General features: G+C 37.9%; 1 protein-coding gene across 1 annotated transcript in view; it reads left to right on the top strand.

The window, feature by feature from the left end:
• TMOD1 (tropomodulin 1) overlaps nucleotides 1-13,401 on the top strand; it is a 134,878-nt gene that overhangs the window by 53,466 nt on the left and 68,011 nt on the right. Inside the window, 1 exon segment of the mRNA XM_078153047.1 lies at nucleotides 1,376-1,532. Within this exon segment, the coding sequence (XP_078009173.1) occupies nucleotides 1,413-1,532 (120 nt within the window). The 5' untranslated portion in view covers nucleotides 1,376-1,412.

The following is a 13,401-nucleotide window of genomic DNA, read 5'->3' on the forward strand; positions in this document are numbered from 1 at the left end:
GTTCCTCCTATTGGTTCTAATTCTTACTTAAGCATCACTAATGTGAAAATATGTTTAATAGGAATGTATATGAATAGCCTATAACAGATTGTGTGCTGTCTTGAGGAGGGAGGTTGGGAAGGAGGGGGAGAAAAATTTAAAACTCAAAAGCTTATGGAAATGATTGTTGATAAATCAAAATAAATCAATAAAGTTTACACACACACACACACACACCACACACACGCATATAAAAAGAATGTACGGTCCAGAACTCAATCTTGTTTTTCCTAATGCAGTTCAGAATGCTTCAATGGATATAAAAATATACTAATATTATATAAAGTATTACATATAAATATATAATTTATATAACTATAAATAAAGTTATAGTATAGCATTATAATTTGTTACATATAATATGTAAGAGCATCTAATGAATTCATAATTTACAATTTAGAAAGGGGTTGGGATGAAATTTACCTTAACCTTATCTATGAAGGGAGGATTTGCTAAAAGCTCAAAAGTGACATTGGAGTAGTATGTTTAATCTAGTTCGGAGATCAAGCTTCTTTCAGATTCCCACAAGTTGGTAGAAATCTTTAAGAGCAGTATAGTAGAAAGTGTGGGATTTGATGGTAGAAAAACTGGATTCAAATCCCAACTATATTACTTACTACCTGTGGGATATTAGACAAGTTAATTGACCTCTCTGGGCCTCAGTTCCTTATCTATAAAGTGAGGTTAGTTCTATTTCCAGTTCTAAATCTGTGATCCTATGAGTACTCAGGAGGACAGCTAGGTGATGCAATGCATAGAACGCTGAAGCTGGAGTCAGGAAGACCCCAAGTTCAAATATGACCTCTGATACTTTCTAGCTGTGTGACCCTGAGCAAGTCACTTAATCTTGTTTGCCTCAATTTTCTCATCTGTAAAATGAGCGGGAGAAGGAAATGGCAAATCATTCCCGTGTCTTTGGCAAGAAAACCCAAAAATCAAGTCATGGAGAGACAAGGACTGAACAACAAGAGTAACAACTTAAGTACTCACTTACAAACAATTGATAGTTGTAAACTAATCTAGTCACTATAGCAAATTCCCTAAGAAATTTTACAAGACAACACTGCTGGTTCTAGTGGCAGCATAAGTAATAAAACTATGCCAATCTTGATTGTAGTGAGGTTAATACTGATCATTGTACTTGTAAAAATATGTACAGATGCTACTTAATGAATGCAAACATTTTCATTTCTAGAAGGATAACAATATAGTCAAAGGAGCCATTATCTCTTATTTATCTTTTTAAAGCTTTTTGCTTTTTGTCTTTGTATCCTCAGGTGCCTTGCATGTGATTAAGACATGCTTGTTGAATTGAATCATTGCCTTTTTATTATAGGTCATAATTCAGTGCAGACCACAAGAAAGGTTACAAAATGTCATACAGACGAGAACTAGAAAAATACCGGGATCTGGATGAAGATAAAATCCTAGGAGCACTAACAGAAGATGAGCTTAGGACACTAGAAAATGAATTGGAAGAACTAGACCCTGATGTGAGTAATCTATTAATAAGTTAGTTTTGCATTGTGGTATTTTTTTAAACAAAACTGTCAGATCTAAGCAACTAAAACATTTGTTGTTTGGGAATGAAAAGAGGAATACATCTGTATTTTCCAGAAGCTAATGCTTTGCTTTCATCAATGAAAATTTCAGTTTTCTGTAAATTTCAAAGATTTTGCCTGTCATTGTTTTTCTTTTCCAGTATTTAATCAGCAGCAAAGGTTCACAAAAATCCTATTTGCTCTATTTAGGTTTATGTTTACTTTAAGATTTTGGAGATTCTGTGAACTTTTAATTATAAACCATTGGGATGACTGGCTTTATAGATATAACTAGGTGGGGTGATTGGGCTTTGTGCTAGGCTACTAAAGTTTAAGGGGGCAGCTAGGTGGTATAGTGGATAAATGCCAGACCTGGGGTCATGAAGACTCATCTTCCTGAGTTCAAATATGGCCTCAGATACTTCCTAGCTGTGCTACCCTGGGCAAGTCACTTAAGCTTGTTTGCTTCAGTTTCCTCATTTGCTTAATAAGCTGGAGAAGAAAATGGCAAACCACTCCAGTACCTTTGCCAAGAAAACCCCAAATGAGGTCATGAAGAGTTGGACATGACTGAAGAATAATGTTGTTTTAAAATAAGCAAAAATATTATATGATGTATTTGAAAGGTTGTGTACTTTAAAAATGATACATGTACATGTTGACAGGACATACACTCCCTAAATAGCTTAGAAACAGTTGAGTTTAGCCTCTTGTTAGAAAAATAATTCACCAAAATAGGAAACTGATAGATATTTTTCATTATTAATAACATCCATCTGTAAGCCATCTGTAACTAATTCCCTCTCCTGTTCAAGTGACTTTGTCTTAATTACTTCTTATGTGATTTTTAAGGTTGGTGCTCTGCTGCTTACCCCATGAATGTTGTTTGCCCTGGACATTAAAATTTCAAGTTAGAAGATCTGAGAGGATCAAATGATTTTTTTTTTTCTTGAAGGGAACTTAGAGATCATCTAGTTTTAACCCCTTTGAATTACAGATTAGGAAACAAAGTCCTAGAGAGGTCAAATGATTTGCCCAACATATAGCAAGAATGTGCTAGTAAATATTTAACAACTGGCTGGTGGTGGGGAGTGGGCAGGGAATGTATGGCACACTTTTAAATTTAATCTGCATTATTGACAAATGTCTCCATCACTTTCTTAAGTCTGGAAATCAACCAAGAAAAAACACATTAAAAGCCCTGATTTTTAGTGTTTGTTGATTTGTGAGGTATATATACTCATTCTGAAATTTTAACTATCAGTTCTCATGAACTTGTTTGAGCTGGCTCCAGCACACCCTGGTTGGATAAGCAGCTGAGCCAGGATTCAAACCCAAGTTTCAAATCCAGTGTTAGAACAAAACTACCAAGAACTGAGCTCAGTGGTAATATGTGCTGTATAGAATGGGCTTTGAAAGAAAACAGAATCTTTGGTAAAATTTAGTCCCTTTCTCACTGATTCTTGATTTTTTTTTTTAGGCAATTGGAGTTAAGTGATTTGCCCAGGGTCAATTTTCATCTTTTTTTTTGTTTGTTTGTTTTGGTGAGGCAATTGGGGTTAAGTGACTTGCCCAGGTCACACAGCTAGTAAGTATCAAGTATCTGTTGCCTTATTTGAACTCAGGTCCCTCACTGATTCTTAAGTCATTCTTAAGTCAATCCAAGCCTAGTCAGATCACCACCCTTCTTTTGCACTCACACTGCATCATTATTTTAGAGTCAGGCTCTTGAACTCAAGCCAGTTTTGAATTCACAACCTGGCTTGGAAACTGGTCCTCTGCTTTCAGCGTGACCAGGGTTTTTCTTTGCCCCAGCCAGAGGTATATTATTTCCTTGTTTAGCCTGTTTAAATTAATTAAAGAGATTGTTGTTGTTGTTTGTCCTCCCTATTTGTCTCTGGATCAGCTACAAAATGTGCCGTTCTCTGGTAGTGCTTTATATCATCTTCCTTCAAGTGGGGAGAGGAGTCCTCATAGCCTCCCTCGAAGCTGAGACTCAATTCTATATCACTCATTCTGTCTAAGTCTCTCTATAACTGGAAACACCCACCCTCAGCTATGAGTTTGTTTTTTAGGTTTAGAATTCCTCTAAATTCCTCCTCTCCCCATCTGTTCACTCTCTCACTCTTCGTCCCCCATCAGTTGTCAAAGCCTGTTGTTTCTCTGCCTTTGTGATATCTCTCCTTTACTCTAATGCTGTTCTCACCCTGGTGCAGGCTCTTATGTCCTCTTGTTCAGGCATGTCCTCATGCCTGCTCTACTGCAATAGCCTGCCAGCTGACGTCCCTGCCTTAAGTCTTTCCCCATCCCAATCCATTCTCCACTCAGCTGCCAAAATTATTTTCCTTAAGAGCAGATCTAGCCATCTTATTCAATAAATAGATCTATTCAGTAAATTCTAGTGGCTCCTCTCACCTCCAGGATCAAATATAAAATCTTCTGTTTGGCCTTTAAAGCCCTTTATAACCTGGCCCCTTCCTGATTTCCAATCCTCTTAGATCATATTCCCCTTCAAGTACTCTGTATGCTTATCCCTTCCACATTGCGACTTTCCCCATCACGGTTCCGATATGTCATGGGTCAGCATAAGAAATTAAATGGGAATTTTGGGGGAGTCTTGTGGAAGCTGCAAGTAACATGTGAAGGCTAGCAGACAACACAGAAAAAGTTTAGAAACTCAGAAATGCATAAAATATCTACATAATATTGTATAATGTCAACCCAAATTTTACAATAAAGTACTATAAACACTCCATAAAATAAAAAGGAAAAATTCAGACTTCTCTGGCACAAAGGAAGGACCAAAAATTTTTATAGGGATTTTCCAGATCACGGGGGTTCTGTGCCCCTAACTCCTAAGATGTGGAAGGAATAACTGTACACTAACTTCCTTTTTCTTCTTCACACCAAACATAACATCTCCTGACTTTGTATATTTTTGCTGGAAGTTTTCTACACCTAGAGCTCTCACCCTCCTCATCACCTCCTAGCTTTCCTGGCTTTTTTCAAGTCTCAGTTAAAGTCTCATCTTTCAACAAGAAACTTTCCTCTGCACCCCTTACTGCTGCTGCCTTCCTTCTGAGATTATCTCCAATTTATCCTGTATATGTCTTGCTTGCACATGGTTATTTATATGTTGTTCCCTTATTAGATTATGACCTTCTTGAGAGCAGGGACTGGTTTTTGCCTTTCTTTATATCTCTAGTGCTTTGTACAGTGCCTGGCATGTAGTGCGTAATAAATGGTTTTGATTGACTGATTGGCCTCTTCCACAAATAATGACTTCTTAAGTCATAATAATGACTTAATTGACCATTTTGTATTATGTTTGTTAAAGAAACAGGGCAGCTAGGTGGTGTAGTAGATAAAGCACTGGGCTTGGAGTCAGGAAGATTCATTTTTCTGAGTTCAAATCTGACCCAAGACACTTATTACCTGACAAGACACTTGTGACTCTGAGCAAGTCACTTAACGCTGTTTGCCTCAGTTTCCTCATCTATAAAATGAGCTGGAGAAGGAAATGGCAAACCATTCCAGTGTCTTTGCCAAGAAAATCCCAAAATGGGACTATGGAGAGTCGGACATGACTGAACAACAGAAGGAGATATCTTCTTTTCCAAATAAAATTTTTTTAAAACCCCTTTTAAATAAAGCTCAAACAGATTTTTAAACAGATTTAAAGTAGTTTCATCACATCCAAGTATGAATATTGTGAAATAATTTGAAACCTACCAAAGTTGTTAGGCACCGGTATAGGCTGGAGAATATTGCTCCCAAGAGTTATTGAAGAAATGGAAATGAGCCCCTTATATTTAAAGTTGTTGCCACCCAACTTTGAAATAGGAGCATGATCAGATGACTTCTTAATTTTAATTTAACCTTATGATTTTATCTTTGTCCAATTCTGTATTTAAATACATTTAAGAGTGCTGACCCTGGAGTCAGGAGAACCTGAGTTCCAATTTGGCCTCAGATGCTTAGTAGCTGTGTGACCCTGGGCAAATCACTTAACCCTGTTTGCCTCAGTTTCCTTATCTGTAAAATGAAATGGACAAGGAAACGACAAATTACTCCAGTACCTTTGCCAAGAAAACCCAAATGGAGTCACAGAGTCGGACACCAGTGAAATGACTCAACAACACCCCACAAGTGTATGATGGGTTATCTTTGTTATGTTTCTCTTTAATGTCTTTTGCTTCTAAGGTTGACATGTAGACTTCAGGAATATTTGTGATGGTCCAGGAATGAATAATTGTACCCTGAGAGAGAGCATACTAGTGTATACATGCATGTATACATTTATACCCACGTACACAAAAATGTGGAAAAGATAGGTCCAATAGGGGAAAGGGAGAGGCAGTACAGTAAAGTCAAACAAACAAGCAAACAAAAACCCCAGCAATACTGAACTGGTAATCAGAAGACTTCAGTTCTAATTCTGGCTGAAATGTAAATTCATTGGTTCATTTTAGGTAAATAACTCACTTCATCTCTCTGAACATCAGTTTCCCATCTGTTAAGTGAGTGGTTGAATTAAATTACTGCCAAAGCCCCATCTAGCTCTTATCTTCTATGATTTGATGCAGAATAAATACTTCCAGGATGGAAATAATAACTGTGATGGAATTGACAATGTTTTTAAGAATAGGGAAGAATCAAAGAAATGTAATGGAAAAGTAGAGTACTCTGAGACCTCCCTCTGAACTCCTCATTTCTGAGGGAGAGGCAAGGGGTAAGATAATGTTTTAAACAGAGGGAGATGGAAGAACCAGCCTTGAGAAAATCTAGACAAACCTTCTCTGAGGTGCATCTCTGGCTTTTACCCCGAAGCAGGAAGCACCAATATCAACATTTGGTCCAAATGGAATTTTCCTCCATTTAAGTAGGGCAAAGAAAATCTTGAGGAAAATGTTGGATAATTGGGGACAGCAAAAGCAGGTCAGGACTAGAGAAAAGGAGCGGGATCTGGGACTACTGGGAATGTGACTTTTCTTTCCTGGGAACCAACAAAGGGCTATAGAAAAGAGAAAGTGAACCATTTTGTTATCTTTGGTAAGGGAGCATTTGGACTTGACTACCCATCTGTAGCAATCCTAGCTACCAAAGGCATACACTCCTCTCAAGGCAAATTGTAGCACGGAGAACATGAGGCTTAGTAAAAAGGTAGGAAATACAGGGGACATGTATTTATAGGCCTTGGTTTTGAACACTGTGTGTCAACTGTGTGTGAGTATCATTTGTTGCATGGGATAGCCATAGACAGAGACCAAGAGCAGGCAGTCAGATACCTTGTGAGAAGCAGATGATGAGCCTGGACAATTCTTCACAAGTAATAAAGAATTATTTATTTGAAGCCACAGTATCAGTAGAGGGAAATGAGAGAACTGTGATGTGTTTACTTCTTTTGTTTCAAAAATGAAATTCCAAATGTTCTTGATCAACAAAAGCTCAAGGGAAAGTTGAGAGTTTGAAGCGGGAAGAAAAGCTGATTTGCTTCATAGCTAGTCAGGAAGAATAGCCTTCTCACTAAGTTTTTCTTTTTTATCAGTTTGCAAGATGATATAGGAGCTTATCTAGTCTCACCCAGCTCATTTTACAAAAGTGGAAGGAAACTGAGGCCAAGATGAGCAGCTGGCCCAGGGTCAGCATCGCACAGTTAGTGATTGGCAGAGGTAGTAGTAAGTAGTAATTAAATCTCTAGGCTAGACTTCTTTCTACAACTCTACCATAAACTACTGTAATTGTTGCTGTACATGTAGAGAACCAGTGAGAGGGGCAGTGAGGAGGCTGTACCTAACTAAGTGTTACTGATCTCTTCTCCTTCATATAGAATGTCCTCATTGGAGGTGGGGGAAAAGTTATATTAGTCAGTCTAACAGTTAGTCAACAAGCATTTGTTAAGAGACTACTATGTGCCAGGTACATAGTAAGGCACCGAGGTGACTCAGTGGATAAAGTGCTGAGCCCAGGCCCAGTCAGAGAGACCTGAGTTCAAATACAGCCTCAGAAGCTCAATAGTTGAGTGACCCTGGGCAAATCACTTAACTAGTTTGCTTTAACCCACTGTAGAAGGAAATGGCAAACCACTTCAGTGTCTTTGCCCAGAAAACCTCAAGGGCAGTCAGACACAACTGAATGACTGAACAACAACTTGGACCAGGCACTGTGTTAAGTTTTGGGTATACAAATACAAAGAAGAAGACAGCCCTTACCCTTGAGGAGTTTGAATTCTAATTAGGAAAGAAAACACATAAAAAAGGGAGTTGAAAAGGAGAGGAGAAAGGAGTGGGAGGAAGAATCCATAAAGGGGGAATAGTGATTAAGTACAAAGAAGAAGGGACGGCTGGTCCGGGCGCTTCCCCAAAATGGAGATTCCAGGAAGAACTCCCTGGAGAATGAAGGAAAGAGTTCCCACAGGAGTGAAATGAGGAATCAGATAAGACATGGTAGCTCTGAGAAGTTGATCCTAAAAACACTTATTGGAACTACTGGACAAGCTCTTCATCTTTACCGTGCCTCTGCACTATCTGAGTAAATGACTCAAGATCTCTATCTTCTAGCAAGCCAGAGTATGGCCTGGGCTCAGCCTCCTGACTGGTCATCTTCTACTCTGAGAAAGCATTATAGTAGCAGGAAGCATCTCCCACTGCGTAACCAGGAAGCCTCCAACCTCTTGAACATAAAAGGTTGACACCAAAATTAGGAGCATCTGTCATAGATTCCCAAATCTCCACCTCACTTGCACTCATTCTGGCCAAGGTCAGAGCCGCCATTGTGCTGGGGCTGTGTTCTGCTCTTGGGGTCTGGCTCAAAGGTCCTCTCTTCTGGTTTAAAGAGGCAATGACAGCACCACAAGTCTTCTGCTCCTAGGATCCACAAGCTCTACACACCCCTGTTCCACACATAGTGCTGTCCTGGTCACCTGCCCGCAGTTCAAATTTGTGATATTTTGCTGGAAAGGTGACCCACTGTGGTTTCTGTTTAGATTTCAAATCCTTCCTTGGTCTGGCAATCATCTGAGATCATTGTTGGGGTAGTCAAGGGACCTGGGCAGTACTGCTTGCTCCTGCTCTGCTATCTGGGCTATTCTCCCTGACAGCAACTCTGCACAAGTATTATTATGACAAATTTGTAGATGAAGAAAGTGAGACTAAGTGGTAGTAAGTGATCCACCTAAGGTCGAAACTTGTAGTAAGTATTAGAGCCTGGTCTTGAACCCAGGTCTCCTGATGCATAATGCACCGATTTTTCCATAATACTATGCTGCTGTGCAAAATAATGCTGCACTTCTTAATCATGTCACTTCTTCTAAACCTCAAATCTTTTTTCTCTTCAGGAGAAGAGAAACTGAATGTTATGAAATTATAAAGAACAAGCTTGGCGCCAAAGAAGAGATTCAGTTTTATCTAGTATTCAGTTATTTATGTCCAAAGGGTTCACTATGAGTTTTCATTGTGCATACATATTTTCATTAAATGGGATGAAAATCATGTTTTTTAAAAAAAAGGCTCCATTTGGGAGACAAATGTTAGAGGAATTGCTGAATGGGTGAAAGTAGTATTTGTGAGGTTTGGGAGATAGGTATTTTTTCATTTAGAGCCTATGTGAAAAAAAATTGAAATAAATAAAAATGAAAAACATATAATAATTGTAAAATGCAATCAGAAGAAATGGGTATGTGCTGTGCTTTTTTATTATTCATCTTTTTTAAAACTATCTTTTTAAAAACTATGCTGTAATGACTATTACCATCTTCCAGTCTATTAGGCTTATACTAAGCAGGAAACAATAATGAACTTTTCTACCTCTAAGTATCTAAAGCAAAATTCCACTTTAATGTGACGCTTTCCTATTTTTAAATTTTAAAATATATTTTGATTGATATAGTTGTTTTTATGTTCCCTAAATATCCCCCATATTGCTTCCCTTCATCTGAGAGCTTACCTCTTATAACAAAGAATTTTTTAACAGGAAGAAAAAGAGACAAAAGTGGTGGGAGAGGAATCAGTAAAAATCAATCAGACTTGGAAAGAATTTGATATTACATGCATAAGAGTGAAGGACGTGTTTTCTTATATCTCTTCTTTGGGGGTAAAGCTTATTCTTTATAATTTCACAACATAAAATTTTGATATATGGCTGTTTTTTCCTTCTATATTGTTGTAGTCATTGCATATATTGTGGCTCTGTTTACTTCCTTTTGAATAAGTTCATATATATCTTTCAATACTTCTCTGTATTCAACAGATTTGTCATTTCTTACAGCACAGTAATATTCCATTATATTTGTATACAACAATTTGTTTGGCCATTTCTCTGATTGAGCTGCATCCTCTTTGTTTCTAGTTCTTTGCTACCACAAAAGGTGCAGCTATAAATATTTAGGTGTACATAGAGCTCTTCTTTTTTGTCGATGACTTCCTTGGGGTACATGTCTAGCAATGTAACCTCTGGGACAAAGAATATAAACGCTTTATTTGCATGATTCCAAATTGCTCTCCAGAATGGCTATACCAGTTCAAAGCTCCACTAACAATGCATTATTGTGCTTGTCTTCCCACAATCCTTCCAACATTGGCTATGCTTATTTTTTGTCATCTTTGCCGATTTGCTGGCTATGACGTAAAGCCTCAGGGTTGTTTTGATAAGAATTTCTCTTATTTTTAGTGATTTGGAATTTTGTTTCATATTACTGTTAAAATGTGTAATTCTCCTTTTGAGGGTACTTTAAGGTGAAACACAAAATAATTGTCTGTTTTTCAATGTGCTAAGTCACTTTAGAGAGAACTGTTATCTTGTAATCACACCAGCCTTATCAACTTCTTATAGCACCTTATCCCAGAAGATCCAGATACAAATGATATGATTGAAAGCATTATCAAAGGACCTATTCTCCTGCTGTCTACCAATAAAACCCCATCCTTTTCTCAGTATGATGTTCATGACACATTTAACAATAGTAAAGACAAATCCATAGTTGTGACCAAGCAGGCAGAAATAATTTGATCTTAAGTATTGAACTACCTTTAAAATATCAGTTTGTGAAATCTCACCTCTCTTATTTATCTTTCTGAATGAACAGCGAAATAAGGATTACAGGGAAAAAAAATATCCATGACATTGGCAAAAGAATATTTAATTCTTAATACAAAGAATTCATAATGGATTCCTTTTGCATATTGTTTTTTTTTTTAATCAGATCTGATTTCATTGGGTTGATAAGTGGTTCAGTGGATAGAACACTGGACCTGGTATCTTCCTGAGTTCAAGTCCGGCCTCAAACACTTACTAGGTGTGTGACCCTGGGCAAATCACTTTACCCTGTTTGCCTCAGTTTCCTCATCTGTAAAGTGAGCTGTATCTTTGCCAAGAAAACCTCAAATGGGTTCACCAAGAGTCAGACATGATTGGAAATGACATTGTCGGGGCAGTTAGGTGGCATGGTGGATAGAGCTCCAGCCTTGGAGTCAGGAGGACCTGAGTTCAAATCCAGTCTCAGACCAAACACTTGACACTTACTAGCTATGTGACCCTGGGCAAGTCACTTAACCCCAATTGCCTAAAAAAAAATGACATTGTCATAAGGAACTCCCAATGAAGAAATTCCCTCTACCAGGGCAGATAGGTACCTGTTCTACAAATTAATAATGTTAGAGCAGGGGTTCTTAACCTTAGAATCCCCAAGGAATTCATGGACAGATTTCAGAGAGTCCATGAACTTGGAGGGTAAACAAATTGTATCTTTATTTTCACTAAACTCCAACTGAAATTCAGCATTTGATGATGGTGATGATAGATAGTATTTATATGCACCTACTATGTGCCAGGCACTATAATAAATGTTTTACAAATATTACCTCATTTGATCTTTACAACAACTCTGGGAAGTAGGTGATATTATTATCCCCATTTTGCAGCTGAGGAAACTGAGGCAAACAGAGATTTAATTGACTTACCCAGGGTCACACAGCTAGCAAGTGTCTAAGGCCACATTTGAACTCAGTTCTTCTTGACTCCAGGCCTAGAGCTCTATCCACTGCGCCACCTAGATGCCCTTTAAAGCACGCTTCTGCATATTAATTTTCTTAAGCCTTATGTAATAGAAGAAGACCTCTGGAGCTAGGACTTTGTGGCTGGGACTCTGGGGATCGTATTTATCTAAAAGTTAGAGTGGCTGACCTCGGGGTCAATTCCCCCTCTAACAGTTGGAATTCCTTTTTCAAGTCCATTTAAAGAATAAAATAGTAGATTGCTCATTTGTCACATGTTGCAAGCACTTTGCAGTGTTGGAATGTGTTTTATTTCTGTTATGTGAAAGTTTCTGTTATGTAAAAGTATACTTATTACAAAGTATCTAATGCTTAGCATGGGGCCTGACACATATTAAGCACGTAATAAACACTGATTGACTGGCTAGCTATCATATGATAAATATAGTACTAGTATATATTTTAATCTTATTTCATTTTCAAATGAAGATGCATCTTTTCTCCTGCATCCCTCTCTCTGTCTCCCCTCATGAAGAAAGCCGGAAAAGTAAAGCCCCTTTTCAAAATATATATGTTGTTGTTTAGTCATTTTTCAACTGTGTCAGACTCTTTATGACCCCTTTTGGGGTTTTCTTGGCAAAAATACTGGTGTGGTTTGCCATTTCCTTCTTCAGCTCATTTTACAAGTGAGAAAACTGAGGTCAACAGGGTTAAGTGACTTGCCTAGGATTACACAGCTAGTAAATGTTTGAAGCCAGATTTGAACTTGGGTCATTCTGAATCTAGGCTTGGCACTCTATCCACTGTCACCTAGCTGCTCCCTAATATATATAGTCAAGCAAAATAAATTTCTGTATTCTCTATGTGCAGAAAAAATGTCTCTAGCCATACTGAGTCTTTCACTAATCTTTCAGAAAGTAAGTTTCATCACGAATCCTCTAGAATTGTGATTTGTCATTGTGTTGATCAGTATTCTCAAGTCTTTCAAGGTCTTTGTATTTACAGTACTGTTGTTATAGAGTAAATTGGTCCCCTGGTTCTGCTCACTTCACTCTGCATAGGTTCTCTGCATAGACTTCATAGATTCTGTATAGAACAAGACAAGTCTTTTTTGTTTTTTGGGGTTTTTTTGCTTTTTGGTGGGGCATTCAGGGTTAAGTGACTTTGCCCAGGGTCACACAGCTAGTAAGTGTCAAGTGTCTGAGGTTGAATTTGAACTCAGGTCCTCCTGATTCCAAGGCCAGAGCTCTATCCACTGCACGACCTAGCTGCCCCTTTTGTTTTTGTTCTTTTACTTACAAGTCTTTCCAGATTTCTTTGAACCCATCCCCTTAATTGTTTCTTACAGCACAATAATAATCCATCATATTCATATAATCTGTCACATTCATCACATTCAAATAACTATTTCAACCATTGCCCAATTAATAGGCATCCCCTTTGTTTCCAATTCTTTGCCACCGTAAGAGGTATAATTTTTGTATGAGTCCCTTTTCTTCTTTTTTTTATTTCTTTGGGGTCATAGACACTCTTTGGGGTATTTAAGGATACCCAGTTATTATATAGATACCCAGCTATTACGTATCAAAGAAACAGAATGCCAGGGCTTTTCTTTTGCTTTTGGAATCTGAAAAAAAGTGAAATATATGTTTATGTTCTGGAGCAGGGGAGGCTAAGTGACTGTCATATCTCATTCTCCCTGTTTACTTCATGCATTTCTGACATCTCATTGGTTCATTTCAGAAGAACTTCCAACTCTAACAAAAGCTAGGAAAGGGGAAAAAAACATTTTATTATATGAGATCAATTTGCAAGAAAATAGTGCAGGGAGT

This window comes from Phascolarctos cinereus, unplaced genomic scaffold, assembly GCF_003287225.1.
Source record: "Phascolarctos cinereus isolate Bilbo 61053 unplaced genomic scaffold, phaCin_HiC Scaffold_4;HRSCAF=312, whole genome shotgun sequence".
Classification (NCBI taxonomy): Eukaryota; Metazoa; Chordata; class Mammalia; order Diprotodontia; family Phascolarctidae; genus Phascolarctos; species Phascolarctos cinereus.